Here is a 16720-nt window from a genome sequence, read left to right as displayed (position 1 = left end):
GCCGCAGCCACAGGCAGCGTGCAGAGGCAGCAAGGAAAGACCCAGAGCTGGAGGCTGCGTGAGCACACAGCCAAGCAGGTCAGGGGCCATGGAGCATGGACCCTCTCAGCAGGCGGAAGCGGGGAGTCTGGGGACCAGGTGCCAAGGGGAGCTCGTGTGTCGAGGGCAGAGCAGAGAGCCTGCATGGTGGCTTCTCAAGTCTCCTCAGGGAGGTTGAGAGGTCCCTGGGTGTCTCAGTGTAAAAGCTTGTTTCAGCGAGACTTTGTCGAACCAGCCCAAACTAGGCAGCTCAGAGCCCTGACAACATGCTGCTTGCTCTGGGCGGGCATGCTTTCCCCTGCCGGCTGGGTGCCCGTGGGTGCTGGATGCTCCTGTCTCCTCACTGTCCAGGACCCTGGAGCCACCTCACACTATGCCCAGGCAGCTCCAAGAGGAAGGGCAGGGCCTGGCCCTTGCTATCGGCTGCGTGCCAGCTGGGTGGGAACGGGCTGCATGCCTGGATGGGAGGGGCAGAAAGCGCCTCGGCAGAGGCACTCTCATCCCGGGGCTGGGGAAGCCGGTGGCCTTGAGCGGCCTCCCACAAGCCCTTTCTGTCATCGTCTGATAGAGCGCAGTCCTCATGGACGCGGTTCTGCTGACAGCAGTTGTCAGGCAGTGTTTATCAGGACTGTAGTCCTGCACGGATACAGGGAAGAGGAGATAGTAATGGTTGTTTACAAAGAGTCGCTCACCTGTACCATACATCCTCAAAATGACAGCTGCATGTAACCGAGTGTAATCACGCCTGGTTTCTTTACCTGTGAAGAGGACTATCTAAATAACACCCCAAGTTTTGATTGGCTGCACAAGTAAACAGTTCCCTTAGCGCTGATTCGGACCGTACCTCTGTGCTGCCCTGAGTTGCTGACTCACAGGTGTTCTGGGATGTGGGGACTGGGCTGGGCCCGCCCTGGTCAAGGGCTTGGTGCTGCCGGGTGCCCTGCCTTCGATGGGGAGGCCCAAGTGTAGCCCTGAGCATCCTAGGGCTCTCTGTTGAGATTCAGGCGTAACCTGAAAGCAGAAATCTCCTGCTGCTGCCTGATTGTCCGTAAAACCACAACTTCTCTAGTAATGATAAAAACATCTGCAGCTCACGTTCCTGTGGAAGGGGACGCCCTGGGCCGCACCCACACGCAACGTGTTCTCTTAAAGGGTTTTTGGTCCGGGAGTGATCTCAGCAGCCACCCCGGGGGAGTTTGGGGTCTCATTCCTAGGATATTTTCAGGGAAGGGTAGGTGACCCTGAGGTAGAAATAGGTTTATGGACGGCCCTGGAAGGGGAGTAGCAGAGACATCCAGGCCAGCCTGCTTGTGTTTTCCCGAAAGAAAATGTATCCAGCGAAACACTGGAGGGCAGGTGTGCAGTCAGCTCTGGTGGAGGCTCTCTCCAGCTTGCCAGAGCTCTGGGAGGGAATATAAAATCTGCCAATGGGCTTTTCAGGCCCAGAGCATCCTTGGTGGCCCAGGACAACATGCCTTCCCAGGGAGCAGTGGCATGGAGGGAGCAGGACGACGGGCTTCGTGTGGGGTAGGGCCATCTTTGCCCTTTGGTCTGGCGGAGTAAAGCCAACCAGCCAGGCTGTGGCTTCAGGTGGCCACGGGTCAAAGCCCTCGGAGGCCTGTTGCCTTGTATTTCATTTAACATTTGAGAATTCAAGTTAATGGAGACCATGCGGCAGAGGTTCATGTTATTTATCAGCATTGGAGAATTCTTTTGGTGCTGTGGATGAGAAGCTCGAGACCATGATGTGTTTCTAGAAATGAGGTGTGGCAGCAGTTGGGTCACTAGGACGAGCAGAAGTGGATTTGGCTTCTGCGTGCCCACTTAGTGATTTGGGTTTATTTGGCAAAGGCTGTTAACAGAGGTGCTTATGCTTGGTGCTACAGCTCTGAGTCCTGGCCCAGCGTCATGCGGTCACAAGCTGTGCCCTTGAGCCTGCAGTTTGGCTCGTTAAATGAGGAGGCCAGGTCATGTCCACTTCCATGGCGCCTGGGATTGTTGTCTTATTTAAGAGCCCTCTGTAAGACACTGCAGAAATACTATGGGGATAACTGGGGTGACGTCATATTTGGATCAAGGTGAATGTTATGGGTGGGGTGTGGTGGAGGTGGGGAGGGAAGGCTTAGGAGTGGCATGAGAGGAATGGTTAGCGTGACTGATCCAGAACAACGCAGGAGTAATCGAGTTGGAGCTAGAATACGTACTCATAGCCCTGGTTAGGCAGGCCACATATCGGTGGAGTTTTGATGGCCCTCTTTGTAATTTGTAAAATCAGTTGCCTTCTCTCCATCACATAGTCTTGAACAAATAGGAGTATAAATGCAGGTGATTTTGAAACTAAAAAGCTATGTAAACAGTAGTCTCATTAAATAGCCTATTCTCACTGCTTTTATAGACAAGAAAACACGTGCAGAGTTGGGGTGACTTTCCTAATCAGCCTTCCCTAACTTGTTGGAAACAGGACTGGGCCTTTGGGATGGGGTTAATGGGGGCGAATGGGCGTGGGTGGTGAGAATGACTCACATAGAGGGCAATTTAGATAAGGTACCTGGAAACTGGAGCATGTTTCCAGGTAGCTTATCTGAATGGTGATGGGTCTCTTGGATACCTGACATGGAGGGGCTGACTGTTGTGACATGTGATGTGTTCACAATTCGTCTGGGAGGTTGGTTTGTGTCACTTTCTCAGAAGAGCAGGCGCTCCTTTGTGGAGCCTCCTCTGTTGTGAACTTCACAATCAGAGGAACTTGGCCCTTGAGACCTTATCTGAATCTGCTGACTTAATAAACAAGGCAAAGTCTGCCTCACTGAAGTGCTGATGTGCAGAGAAACAAAGTGTTCCCTGATTAGCAGTCAGCACCTTTTTTTTTTTTTTTAAGATTTATTTCTTTCTTTATCCTCCACCGCCCAGTTGTCTGCTCTCTGTGTCCATTTGCTATGTGTTCTTCTGTGTCTGCTTATCTTCTCTTAGGCACACCAGGAACCGATCCTTGGACCTTCTGGAGTGGGAGAGAGGTGCTCATTCTCCTGTGTCACCTTAGCTCCCTGGTCTGCTACATCTCTCACTGTCTCTTCTCTGTGTCTCTTTTTGTTGCATCATCTTACTGCACCAGCTTTCCGCGCAGGCCAGCACTCTGTGTGGGCCAGCACTCCTGCGTGGGTCAGCTCTCCTGCTTGGACCAGCACTCCTACGCAGGCCAGCACTCTGCATGGGCCAGCTCTCCGTGCAGGCCAGCACTCCTGCACAGGCAAGCTCTCCACGTGGGCCAGCTTTCCCTCCACCAGAATACCCCTGGAACCAAACCTTGGTTTGTATGGTTAATGGGAGCCCAATCACTTGAGCCTCATCTGCTTCCTGGTCAGCACATTTCTGACGTAAGGCGGAGCCTGCAGTGTCTGATGCAAGTCTTCGCCAGACCCTTGGTTCCTAGAACACTCAAGTTTTCCCACACCTTCCACAAAACTGTTCTGAGAACCACGAGCCCCGGAAGGATGTCAGAATTCTGTCCCAGATTAACCAGACAAGTGTGTGTTGAGCACCTACTCTGTGCAAAACACTGTGCTAGATTCCTTGGGATGTTGTAGGGGGAGATTGAAAGGGGTTCTGGCCTTTAAAGAGCTTATACTCATGGGGTGAAAGCTGCCACAAGGAAAGCAAACCAAGGTTCCCTTTGAAGTTTGGGAAGTTTTGTGGTGAAGTGTAGGAAACAGCAATGGCATTTGACTTAGAAAACAGGGCTCCATGTATTATGGTTCAGTGCTTGTAATTATCTAGAACAAAAGGTAGGATTCTGGTTTCCTTTCAGCCAGACTGTTGCATTTGAAGTCTAGTATGCTTCTGTTTAAATCATTTCAGCAGCAAGTGGTGACCGTAAACCGCTCGTGGGAAGTTGGTAAAAGGCACATGACCTCCCTCTGACAGGCCAGCAACCTCCCAGCCAGACTTCTGTTTACCTTCCCCTTTCCTGGGAGCTGTGTGACCCAGAGGTTAGCTGCTGCCCTGGCTCAGGTTCTTGCTTACTTGGGGAGGCTCACCTTTGCCTCTGCCTAACCTGTTCTTCCTCAAGGTAGCATCCCCACAGACTTTGCATAATCTGCCCCAAGTCCCCTTTCCAGTCTCATCTCTTAGCCCATCGGGGCTTCCTGCACGGTAATCTTGTCCTACACCTCCGAGCTTTGTGGACAGGCTCATGATGGGTGACCTGACTTGTTGGCTTTCTCTGTCCTCTCTGGTCCTGATAGCCAGCTTGCCCTTCAACCCTGAGGACGGGGCACCTACCCTGAGCATCCCTGGTCTCCGGGCACACCCATCCCCCCACCCTGCTCCTCAGTTGGGCCTTACCGTTCCCATATCCAGCCTGCAAGTTTATCTACCTGCTGTTGTCAGAAGCATGCTGGTTTGCTTGTCTTTTCCTTCTTGAGAGTGAGGGGCTCATCTTATCAAACCTCCCAGTGCACTGTGCCTACCTAGCCTTTCGAATATACTTGCCGAACTGAGGCAGAATTGGATTTTTTAAAAATAATGGTATCATGGAGCAGGTGTAGCTCAGTGGTTGAGTGCCTGCTTTGCACGTACGAGGTCCTGGGTTCAACCCCTTGTATCTGAAAAAACATGGTGTTCATTCTTCACATTTTACATTCTGCATGTCTCTTACACACCTTTAAAATGTGTTTATGTGTGATGAGAACTTCACTCAAACTCTCTGGATTCTCTTGCCAGGGTAGGAAGTTGACTTTCTGGGAGCAAGTGCTGTCCCTCACCCCGTCCTCTGGCCCTGAGATCTTGGCACTTCTTCAGGCTCCCCTCTCCCAGCAGCTTCCTGCACTTGCAGGTAATTTCTAGCCTTGCCCACCTACTTTAATATTTTAAACTTTTCTCACCTTTACCTTTGGCCTTTTCCTCTGGAGGTCAGAAAAATTGTGTCTGTATCTAACCATATGTATTTTCAAAGCAAAGCAAGGAGACATTTTCCTTGCTTCATGAGTTGTGCAACAGGTGCACATTCAGAGGTCAGAGAGGCATATGAAATTAGGGATTAGGGCTGGGAGTTGGTTGTCTTTTTACTCTTCAGAAAGAGACTATGGGGGCTGCATGACTGGAATAGTTGAAATCTTAAAAACAACTGAGGGAGGATTCATTTTGTGCCTGATTGGGTACAAAGGTTCCACCCAGCCCTAGAGATCAGCGCTGATTTATTATGCTTTTGCACAGGGATGATAAATAGCTTTCCCAAGTGGTGACAACTGAGGTGGAGCTGGGAGTTCCCTCTTGGCTTCATCTGACCCGGAGGTACCTGGACCAAGCCCTGAAGCCCAGGTGCCACGCTTCCCCATTCAAGGAAGCCACAAGTGGGGAGTGGGTTTAGCTCAGTGGTTAAGTGCCTGCTTCCCATGTATGAGGGCCTGGGTTCAATCCCTGGTACCTCCTAAAAAAAATAAGCGACAGGTAAAAAGCCATCCTTAGGTCGTGGAACTTTGTCTTCAGTCTTTTTGATGTTGATATGCTCTGAAATTACAGTGCTAGTAAACCACCTTTCCCCCATTAGCCATTCAAGGCTTTCTCTTTGTCACTTGAAATATTTCTGGACATTATAGGTGGGGAGCCTTCCTTTAAGTCTTTTTAAATGGCAGAAGCTTCACGGTAAAGGCGTAGTTTCTCTTGGTGGTGGTATCCGCCTGGTTTCAGCACATTCAACTGTCTGCCATAGGCTCAGTCCCAGTCCCTGCCTTCATTAAACTCGCAGGGACTCCAGGCAAAGAGCAAGGGATGAGCATGACTCCAGGAGTCTAAAAACTCAGCTAAGGCAGCTGAAGCAAGTAGGGTTGATCTTTCTCACACCACCAGATACCTGGAGCTGCTGGCACCAGCACAGGCTCGTGGCGATGCCCTCAGGGGTCCCAGGGCCCCCTCCGTAGTCGATCTTCCTGCTGATCACCTCTCTGAAAGATGGCTGTTGCACTTCCAGCTATCACATCTGCATTCCAGACAGGAAGTCGGTGGAAGAGGCCAAGGGCTCTCCTTTCTTGACGATTCCTCTTTATTTGGGAAGGAGCTTCCTCCAGCACTCTCCTAGCTGTCTGGTGGCTGGCCAAGGGAAATGATGCCTTCAGATTAGCCTTGCCAGCTATAGACAGCTGGGCTCTAGGGGCAGGGAAATTGTTTCTGGGAAGTTGGTGAGAGAACCAACAGCAAGGAAGCATAAAAATTAACTCTCAAATGAAAATAGGTTGTACGAGGGAGACAAACTTGAGGCCAAGATTCTAGCGGACAAAGCGGAATGTTCAGGATAAGGTGAGCCAGGCGTGCGAAGGAAGGGGGAAGAGTCTTCCCAGCAGACAGAGCAGCAGGTGGCAAGGCCTAAGGGAGGGAAGGTGTCCTCGAGGAACTGAAAGGCCAGGGTGCCAGGGCATGGAGAGACGGCCAGAGAGGCAGGAAGAAGTCAAAGAAGGGCGATGCGAGCCAGGTAGGTTGCCAATAGCCGCATGCCCGCCCTAAAACACACCTGCCCGTGGAGACTTGCTGGCAGAGGTGAAGACGTCAGTCAGGACACCACAGGAGAGCGTAGGAGAGGGAGAGGAGATTGGGGGTCATCTGGGGACTATGTTGTCAGGCCTTGATGAACTGGCGTTGGGGTGGGAGCAGAGGACGGGGGAGTTGACTCTCATTTCTGATTTGGGTAGATACGGGTGTGGTGGTCTTGGAGAGAGGAAAAAGAAGGGTTCTGTTTTCAATGCACTGGGAAAGTATATGGAACATTCAGGAAGAGATGCAAATAGGCCAGGAGGATGAGTCTGGGGCTCAGAGAGGCTTGGACAGGAGGGAAGTTTTGGGGAGCTGGTGGGTAAACAGAGGCGCTGGTGAGCCCACCAGGGAGAGGGTGTGGGGACCCTGGTTGGAACCCAAGCTTCCTGCCCAGGGGTCTGAAAATGGCGGCCAGCAAGGGCCCTGAGAAGGATGGTGAGGTGGAGCCCGGCCAGGGGCAGAAGAGCTGCAGACCCAGAGCATGCTGGACTGTGCCTGTGAGCTTTGGCGTCAGAGCGTCCAAGGGCGACCGCATCCCTGGCTGCTTCCGTGACATGGGCTGGGAACCTGGTGGGAGGCTAACCAGGGAGGGCAGCAGGGAAGACGCAGGGCGAGGACGGACGGGTCGTTTGTGGCTAGAAAGGGAGAGGCTGTGGGACCTTGAGCATGGAAGGTCCAGGTGAGGAGGTGAGAGCAGGGGGTCCCAGAACCCAGAGGAGGCTGGAGGGAGGTGGGGGCTGCTGCTCCTTGTAAGGGTGGGTGGGCAGCCAGAGGAGCTAGGGGAAGGTGAGGGACCAGCTCCTCGGGGTGCCCCACGGACCTCCCGCCGAAGCCCGAGGTTGAAGTTGAGGACATTGAGTCACCCTACCTGTGCTGAGGGGCCAGAGCAGTGGCGGGGAGGGGCAGGCCTTTCCCTAGGAAAGGGCCGGACTGGGGGAGAAGTGGCCCTCCAGGCGGTGGGGGCCAGGGAGCAGCGCACGGGTGGGAGCGTATTTGACCTTCAGCTTGAAAGCCCTTTTTTAAAGCGACTTTTTTTGAGGTCTAACTTCCCTACCTTAAAACAGTCACCCAGTGTAAGTGTGTGCTTTGCGGAGTTCCGCAGACGTGTGCAGCTGCGTAAGCACCTTCCATAGGGAACGTTTCCCTCCCCCCATTCCCTTTTGAGCATGGTCTGGTGAAGCCTTGCTGAATGCCCCCCTCCCGGGGTCCCAGTTGTGGACCTCCCTCCCCAAGCCCACGCCTGCGGGCAGATTGCGGGCCTCCACGAAATGGGAAGGAGCGGGCTGGCCTCCATGTCCCTCAGTGTCCCCAGGGCCCCGGTGTGTTTGGGGTTCTGTTTGGAGGAAGGGGCAGTGGAGGCCGCATTCCTAGCATAGGCTTTCACAGCGATTTCCAGCAGCGCAGCCATACCGGTATGAACCAGTTTTTTCTGACCGCCTCCAGCACCAGCAGAGTTTTCGTCAGTTCAGTTGCCCTCAGCCAATTGAAAATCACCTGGAGTTTTAGCCGAGCACAAAAGAAGGTCAGAGAGTGGAGGCCCGATCGGCAGGATCGCTGCCTCCCTGCCCCTCCTCCGTGGTCTGGCTGGATGGTCTGCAGCCTTTTGTCTCCAGACCTTTGGTCTTATACCTTTGGCCTTAGGGCTGCCCTTGACCCTCACCCCAGGCCTGTGGGCTGCACTTTTTGCCTTTTATCCACCCAGAAGCTTAGCTTGCCCCTTTCTGGGCTGGCTTTACAGGGCTAGGCCAGGGTCCTTGTGTCAGGGCTGCTCTGTGCCCTTCACCTTGGTGCCAGCAGGGATTGAGACTCCCCAGGGCGTCCAGTGCGCCAGCCCGTAGACAGCCTCTCAGCACACAGCAGCGCGCAGCCAGCCAGCTAGTCCTGGTAAGGCTGCTGCCACCCCTGTCGTGATTATTTATTCCTGTTAGTGGTGTTCAGAGAAGAGGTAAACTTCGAATTTTCACTGATCCTGCTGGGCACAGCACTTGCCCATCAAGATAAGGGACCCAATTGGTAGAGGTTGGAGAAGACCCTGGCTTTAGGGCCTTGCTGTTGGGTAGTGACTTTGCCACTGTGTTTCCAGACCCTTAATAATTAGGTAAAGTAGAAAAAAAGGTTCTCAGCCGTTGGCTTGAAGAACGCTTGGCTTGTGCTGCTCCCACAGCTCTCGTGCCGCAGGACCAGCCCCTACGGGCCAGGGAAGCAGTGGTGCCGAGGTGGGTAACCAAAACAGTTGGTTAGTTGGTTCTTTTTTTTTTTTTTTTTCCAAATAGACTTTATATTTTAGAGTAGGCATAGGTCTACAGAAAAATTAGGCAGAAAGTACAGAGTTCTCATATACCTACGCCACCCCCCCCCAGGTTTCCCTGTTATAACATTAGCATTCTTGTGGTGCACCCGTTACAGGTGATGAAACAATATTAGTAAGATACATGAACTGAAGCCCCATAGTGTTTGTAGGGTTCACTCTGTGTTGTAAGATCTGTGTTCTTTGTTTTGCTCTTTCATTCTTACAGTGGTAGCACATACAACATAAAATTTCCCGCCAACACCTTCAGGTGCGTAGCTCAGTGACATTAATTACGTCCACAGTGCTGTACCGCGTCCAGTTGCTGTCTGGGGTGGAGCTGGGCTGACCTCAGGCAGGGCCTCCCCAGGGCTTCCCGAGGCTGCGAGTGCCCAGAAGGAGGTGGCCACTGCCTTGGCGCTGCCAGGAGAATTCTGTGAACAACAAAAGTGTTGGAGAGTGTCCACTTGTGGACCCGTACGCGGGCACTTCCTAAAGCGAGCTCCCTGCTTGGTGGTCAGTAGCCAGCTGGTGGGAAATAGCGTCATGTGCCAGAGAGGGAGCCTCTGCCTTACCCTGGCAGTTCATGTGGGCGACTACCGCTTCCTCGCACGAGAATCAGTTCTTTTCTCTAGTGGAAAAGCTTGCCTGTTGCCCACATTAGAGCAAGACTCAGTGGTGAGTTTTGGCAGGAGCCAGCTTGATGGTGAGTTCTCAATAAAGAACTGGCTAGGCAGGTTCCAGATCCTGGATTTCAGTAGCAAAAAATTATGGCGGTACCTTTCTTTAAAAGATTTATTTCTTTATCCTCCCCTCCCACACACATACTTCCTTGTCTGTTCTCTGTGTCCATTTGCTGTGTGTGCTTCTGTATCTGTTTGTCTTCTCTTTAGGTAGCACTGGGAACCGATCCTGGGACCTTCCAGGGTCGGGGAGAGGTGTTCAGTCTCCTGCACCGCCTCAGCTCCCTGGTCTGCTGCGTCTCCTAGTTTCTCTCCTCCCTGTCTCTTTTTGTTGCATCATCTTGCTGCGCCAGCTCTCCATGCAGGTCAACACTCCTGCATGGGCCAGTCCTCCACTCAGACCAGCACTCCGCAAGGGCCAGCTCGAACCCTGGACCTCTTATATGGTAGACAGGAACCCAGTCTCTTGAGCCACATCTGCTTCCCTAATGGTAGTACCTTTTGAAAAGGAAAATTTGCAGACTGCTTTCTTAATGTCCCCAGTTATGAGAATTACATTTGTGTAAAATACTTTCACAGTGGATTTTTTGAGAGGTGCTAAAAGAAAGCCTAAAATATCTCCTACTTTCAGCAGATAGATAATACACTGAAAATTAACCATAAAGGTACAACCAGTAAAACACTTGAATAGCTTTTTAAAAAATAGTTTAAAGTTGTTATTGAGATATAATTCATATAACAAACTTTTCTTTTATAGAGTGTGCAATTCAGTGGTTTTTAATACATTCATAATATTGTGCAAGCATTCCCTTGAAGTATTTTCTTCTTCCTGAGTGCCAAAGGAATATATTCTTACTGTAGAACAATTTAAACATTCGCAGAGCTCTCCTCAAAATCAGTTTGTAACGAGAGACTAGACTGCCTTACCTGGGGCAGGCGCCCAGGCTCGCACCTGCTCAGGTATCTCCAGTCGACACGTGGCTGGCTAGTGGGGCCTCCCGGGGGCCTTAGAGCGCCACCTCGTGGTCCCTGTCGCGCTTGCCATGCCTACCAGGGCAGGGGGGCACGGTCGTCCAGAAAGGGCCCACTCCAGATTTTCAAGATGATCCAGAGTGTCAGGGTTCATTTAGTGGCCCAGAAAATGGAGTTGAATCTTTATTCTGAAATGAATTGACCAGTCTTGCAGTCTCTTTTTCTAGAAAAAAATGTATTTCTTTCTGATTTCTAGGTATGGTGATTGTCTTCATGTGAGTTCCCCAGAAAGTGGAGCCTGGATCAAAAGCTTCTGTGTGTTTGACAGATACAGGGAGCAGGGGTGAGGGAACAAGGGAGGAGAGGCCAGCGTGAGGCTGGCTTCCCAGAGCCCCGGAGTAGCAGCGGGGTCTGCGGGGAGCCATGTGGTGGGCCAGGGGCAAGGACCGCGGAGTTGGGGCGCCCTTCCCACGATTGGTCAGAGCCCACGCTGGGGGCAGCCTGAGGCCCCAGGCCGAGAGCCTGAGGAGCTCTGGGGCATGGGCGAGGGGCCTGAGGGCGAGTGGCGGGGGTGGGGGTGAGGGGTGGTGGGTCATGGGAGGGGGCTGGACACAGGGATTTTAATTTCATTGGCAGCTTCTCACTGCAGACGCCGTCCCACCCACTGCTTCGCTCTGGCCGCCAGTGGCACAGTCCCAGCCTTTTCGCGCTTCACCTCTTCTTTGCCAAGACTCCTGGCAGTGACCGTGCAAGCTGCCCACTCCTGGAGGCACTGCCTCTTCCTTCCTCTTCTCTGTCCTGCTGGTTTAGGCAGAGGCAGTCGTGAATGTATTAGATCTCTCCCATTTTCTCGCCTTTATTATTTCTCCTAGAAGAAAATCACGAATAAACCTAATTCTACCTAAATTGTGTTGAGCAATGATTGTAATACTTTGTTAAAATGTGAAATGGTATGTAGGCTCCTTGCCATTCTCAGATTTCAGTTTCTCGTCAAGGAACTTTTTGCTAATTTATGTGGGATCAGAGTCTATCGATGGAAGAATCTTAGAAACTAGAAGACATGGCAGAGAAGAAAGACTGTTCTCATGTTTTTTCTAAACTTAAAAAAAAAAAGGTTTTTTTTCTTCCAATGGAACTTTACGAAGTTGAAGTATATCTGACCTTTAAAATAAAGAAGAAATTTTAAAAATGCACGTCTTTGTATGAAATGAATAAGCTATTACAGTTTATAGTATCAGTGCACATTGTAAATCAGATCATGCAAACATGAAATAAGACAGCAGGAAAATAAGTATACAGGTTTAGTTCACACTAGCACAGAGGAAACCCAGACCACCCAAGAAGGTCATTGTCTGGCTTTCCTGAGTGTATATTACCTACTAGACCCTTTGCTAAATGCCCTCATCTTCGTTTCTCTGTTTACAACAGACTGACTATGAAGAATAGATATTTTTGTCCCCATTTTCTAGATGAGAAAACTGAGGCACCTAAAGTTTAAGTAACCACCCCAGAGCTAGTAAGTGCAGAGCTTGGATTTGTTGGCCGTCTGGCCCACTCCCTGAGCTCTTGGCTCTTAGTGGCCTCTCTGAGGTCCGGAGCTGGCTTCCGCAGAGGTTGCTGAGGGGAAACTCCACAGACCCTTGGGGCACCTCTCCCACACGCGCCACGGTTACCTAAGGCCGAGGGTGTTGGGAGCAAGGCAGCAGGAGCGCACAGCTGGCCACTGGCACCTGGGGAGCCAGGAGCCGCCGGCCTTATGTGTTGGGGTGTGAGAGCGCTCAAGGGAATAACGAGAGGAGGGGAGCAGAGGGCGCAGACGGGTGGTCACCTTGTCAGGGCCAGAGGAAGCCGACCTGGCGGTGCCTCGCTTGGGAGCAGCTATCTCTCGCCTGGTGCACTTGAGAGCGAGGATGTGGGCTCTGGTGAGCAGCGAAGTAACGCTGTGTATCTTGTCTGTCTTTTTAGTCATGGGACATATTTTTTCGCAATACCAATGCTGGAGCCCCCCCGGGCACCGCCTACCAAAGCCCCCCCACGAGCCGCGGAGCCCTGCCTGCCATGTCCCGCGCACAGCCCCTGGTGGGCGCGCAGCCCAACATTGACAAGCTCGTGGAGGACCACCTGGCAGTGCAGTCCCTCATCAGGGCTTATCAGGTAAGACCAGCCGCTGGCCAGTCCACATGGCCCCCCGGGATGCGCCGATGGACCTCCTGTGGGGCCTCTGGAGGCCCCACATGGACCACGGCAGGAGGACAGGAATGTGGACATTCTTGCCCTATTTGGGCAAACCTCTGCCACTTTCAACGCCTGCCACGGAAATAGCTCCTTATTCTTGGGATTTGGCAAGGAAGAGGTGGGTGCAGGTGGAGAAACTCAGGTTTGCCATGTTAAGGAAAGAAGCTCATGACCCACCGTGCTATCCCCAGAGTCAGTGGTGACATGCTGGCTGAGCTTCCGGGGCCAGGGGGTGGGGGCTGCTGGCTTAGGCACTGCCCCATCTGCACTGCTTGCAGCTGACCAGCCTAGGAAAGAGCAAAGCTGCAGATTTGGGGGAAATAAGCAAAAACCCTTGGAAATGGAGAGGTGGGTGAGAGCACCAGCTGAGCCTGCATGGAGTGGAAGAGGGGCAGAGAACAGTGGGCTTTTCCTCCCAGTCCTTTCCGGGCACCGGTGACATAGAGACTGCCCAGGACTCAGACTTGACCGTGAACACCTCCCTGAGGGGCTCTGAGGAGGAGAGGATGAGCAGAGCCATCCAGTCTCGCCCTGGAAGCTCCTCTGGGCTTCTAGCCTTCCCGCTGCCTCTTCCTTCAGAGCTGCAGCAAATGGCATTAGGCTGCTATGCTCTCCTTCCTAGCACGTCCTGTGCTTGGTGGGTGGGCCTTCTGGTCTTGCCCCCACGGAGGCCTTTCCAAAGCTGGCAGGTCCGTGGGTTGAGATGGTCCCAGTACTGGAGGTGGGGAGCCTGGGACCTGTGGTCAGGCACATAGGGGCCTCTCCCCGGGGCAGGTGCCTACCTTGTCCCTGATGCTTCTCCTGGGTGAGGAGATGCCCAGGGCTGTGTGAATAGCATGGCCTTGTGTGCTGAAAGGCCATGCACAGCGGAAACTTCTGTAGGTGAGAGGTACAATGGATGTTTTTTGACCTTTCCCTGCCCTCAGCCTCCATGACAACTTGAACTTGCTGCTCACCTTCTCAAAGTGCTAGCAAGGAATTATGGATGAACTGTCCAGGGCCATTTAAGCGGTTTGCTTTCTCACTTTGTTTTTCAAAGGGTTAAAATCAGATGGTGTAAGTCCCTGCTGTGGCAGTTGTTTTTGTTCTGACTGCTGTACCTAGCCCGCATAAACAGGAAAAGAGCCTGCAGCTGCCATGCCGCCCTGATGCTCAAGGCAGACATCTTTATAAAACTTCCTATGCAGGTGGTCACGGGCGAAATCCGAAGCCTTCAGCTTCCTTCTGTGTCTTCACTGGAGGCAGGTTTTACACTGGAGTGAGAATTCCAGAGCAGTTATCCAGGGAAACTCTGTCATGAAGCTCAGCCCCATGAGCCCTTTTAGAACTCTGAAGTTTATCGTGACCTGAAGTCTGTCCCTTTTTGTGCACAACCATCCCCTCTCTCTTTTTATAAGTGCTATTGTAATATTTTATAGAAAAGGTTTATTTAGGATAAGGTTCAACTTTCAAGTAATTCAATGGCATTTATTATGTTTCTATTATGTAACCAGGAGCAGTGCTCAGAAAGTTGATGAATAACAGACTCTCATCCCTTCTTTTATCTGTCTAATTATGTTGTGTGACAATTTGGTATATTTTGTGCAATGATTTATGGCTCCTAGATTACCTGAGGGCCACAGACTAACACAATAGTCCTTTTAAGATCAGCTCTTGAGATTATTTTTAAAATTTTGCCTGAATTCATTGGTGCCTATGGTCAGTCTAAGAAAGGTTTGTATGAAATAGAGCTCATTTAGCCCTTTCCATATCTCACTGAATCTTTTTAATGACTGATTTGTATTGTTGCTTCCAGGTCAGGGGTCACCACATTGCAAAACTTGATCCTCTCGGCATTAGTTGTGTAAATTTTGATGATGCTCCGGTAACTGTTTCTTCAAACGTGGGTGAGAATTCATCTGAAAACGCTAATTTTAATGTGATTTTACTTTTTTTTACCCCTTCCCTCTTTTTTTTCCTGTCCTCCTGTGTGCATCCTTCCCCGTCCACTGTTGGCCCCATCTTGTAGATACGAGGGCACCATGTAGCACAGCTGGACCCCCTGGGAATTCTGGATGCTGATCTGGACTCCTCCGTGCCAGCTGATATTATCTCATCCACAGACAAACTTGGTGAGGGCCTGAGAGCAGTCAGTGCTGTGTCGCTTGAACTCTTCTCTCTTTCACAGCTTGTGGTAGCCAGGTGTTCACAAATGGGAGGGAAAGACTCTCAAGTTTCCTTTGCTCTGATCACTTGAAATTGCTAGGTAACGCAGCATCCTTAGCATATTCGGGGGCAGATTATTTTTAACCAGTCTTTCAGCCAGATCACATCAGCTCAATTGTCGAAGTCTCAAATTTGAAAAGTACAAAAATTTGGGACAGGAAAGATTGCCCGCCTGGGTCAGTTGGAACAGAAGATACTTCCAAGAGGCACTCTTTTTTGGCTTTGGCTTCCACATGTGTAGTGTAGCACTGCACTCGACCCGAGCATAGGCCATGGCGTACTGGGCCTGTGAGGGCCTTGCCGAGCGTGGGCCCTGCTCAGAAGCCATGTCCACACGTCTTCCCAACCCGAAGCACCACGAGGCCTGCTTTTGCCCGGTGGCACTTTGTGGCCCTTACAGAGTGAGCTCCTGAGGAAGTCATGTGGTTGGGTCTTCTGATTCTTCAATCCAGTGATCACACGGAGGAAACTTTGGAAGGCGTTCCCGCCGGGAGGCTCGAGGCCTTTGGGAGGTGCATGTGTAGGGCACAGATTTTTGTCACAGTTCTAGAAAATACTCTCATTGCATTCTTCCCACCTCCACTCCCTCCCTCTGATGCTGATCACCCTGCAGGGCTTGGTTAAGGCTAGGGTCATTGTGGCTGAGCTCTCACCTGCAGTGGCTTCTAAAGGTTGATCTGCTGTCAGTCGCCGTGCTGCTAACCTACACTAAAGAAAGGACGGTGACTAATTTTGCAATGGCTGAGGTGTTCACGAGAACCATTATGCATGCTAATCAACTGATTCATTTCCTGCCTAACGACTGCTCTTTGGGAGTGGGGTGCTCTGTCAACCCTTTGGGGGAGGGGAAGGCATAGAAGTCTCTGGAACACCCTAAGGTCCTTACAGGGCATGATGCAATCATGACATAGGTCAGAAACCCTTGAGGTGACCTTAGGTGTCAGAGGGCACTGCCTCTGGCATTGATGTCAGCGCTTTGTAACTGTTCTTCGTTTTGTTTTCCAAAACATCCGTAGATAATGGAGGGTTTCCTTTACATTTTGCACCTGTCCTTTAAGAGTTTTAGAAAGAAAATTTAATGAAAACCATTTGGATATTATTTAATAGGGCCTATATAGATTACTTTAATGTTTGTAGGGATAGAATCCTGTTACTTTATTTACTGACGAATACTTTGTGGCTCAGAGAGGAAATGGAGAACTTGGAGCCTCTTTTCTACTGCTCACCAGCCAGCTTGGACATGTCAGCCCCATACCATGATTAGGATGCTAGGTGGGAGCAGCTTGCCCCACGCGCCTCTCACTACCTGTCAGCCTGAGCTGTCACCCTGTGCCTGCCTGTGGCCCACAGCCCTCCCAGGCGTCAGTGTGTTGACTCCTGCGGTGAAGAACCAGGCCCCCCAGGTGCTAAGGAAAAGGTAGGGGCCCCCCAGGTGCTGAGGGAAAAGCGGGGTCCCCCCAGGTGCTGACGGAAAGGGGGGGGACACCAGGTGCTGAGGGCAGCTGGAGTACAGCTGTTGAGGCCTGTGGCCAGGTAGGACCGGCAGGGGCGGCCTGCCTTGCTGCTGGCTCCTTCCCAGAGGACACGGTGCCATGTGGGAGAGACTGTGTCGGCTCTCGTGAGCAGTCCCGGGCCGTCCTGAGTGGTGGTATGGGCAGGGCGTCGTGGAACGTCCTTCTCTACACGTGGTGAATCACCGAACCAGGAAGGGGCGCTGTAGGTGGCCCTACTGCTGTCTGCCACCTGGAACTGCATTTTCCCAGCTCCCCTTCCTCAG

At 51.8% G+C, this 16720-nt stretch overlaps 2 protein-coding genes across 11 annotated transcripts in view; one reads left to right on the top strand and one right to left on the bottom strand.

The window, feature by feature from the left end:
- TMED4 (transmembrane p24 trafficking protein 4) overlaps positions 1-16720 on the bottom strand; it is a 211472-nt gene that overhangs the window by 47289 nt on the left and 147463 nt on the right. The window lies entirely within an intron of this gene.
- Positions 1-16720, top strand: part of OGDH (oxoglutarate dehydrogenase) — a 78244-nt gene that overhangs the window by 20140 nt on the left and 41384 nt on the right. For 6 of the 10 annotated variants that reach the window (XM_012524741.4, XM_004457478.4, XM_071215054.1 and 3 more), the window contains 2 exons: positions 12469-12657; positions 14534-14624. In XM_012524741.4, the coding sequence (XP_012380195.1) occupies positions 12469-12657; positions 14534-14624 (280 nt within the window). Of the gene's footprint in view, positions 1-12468; positions 12658-14533; positions 14625-14746; positions 14850-16720 lie in introns of all 10 variants that reach the window. The other 4 variants (XM_058296670.1, XM_058296673.2, XM_004457479.5 and 1 more) reach the window with 1 other exon arrangement.

The sequence above is a fragment of the Dasypus novemcinctus genome, chromosome 5, assembly GCF_030445035.2.
Source record: "Dasypus novemcinctus isolate mDasNov1 chromosome 5, mDasNov1.1.hap2, whole genome shotgun sequence".
Lineage (NCBI taxonomy): Eukaryota > Metazoa > Chordata > Mammalia > Cingulata > Dasypodidae > Dasypus > Dasypus novemcinctus.
Note: the sequence above shows the minus strand (reverse complement) of the source record. Positions and strands in the feature narration are given on the sequence as shown.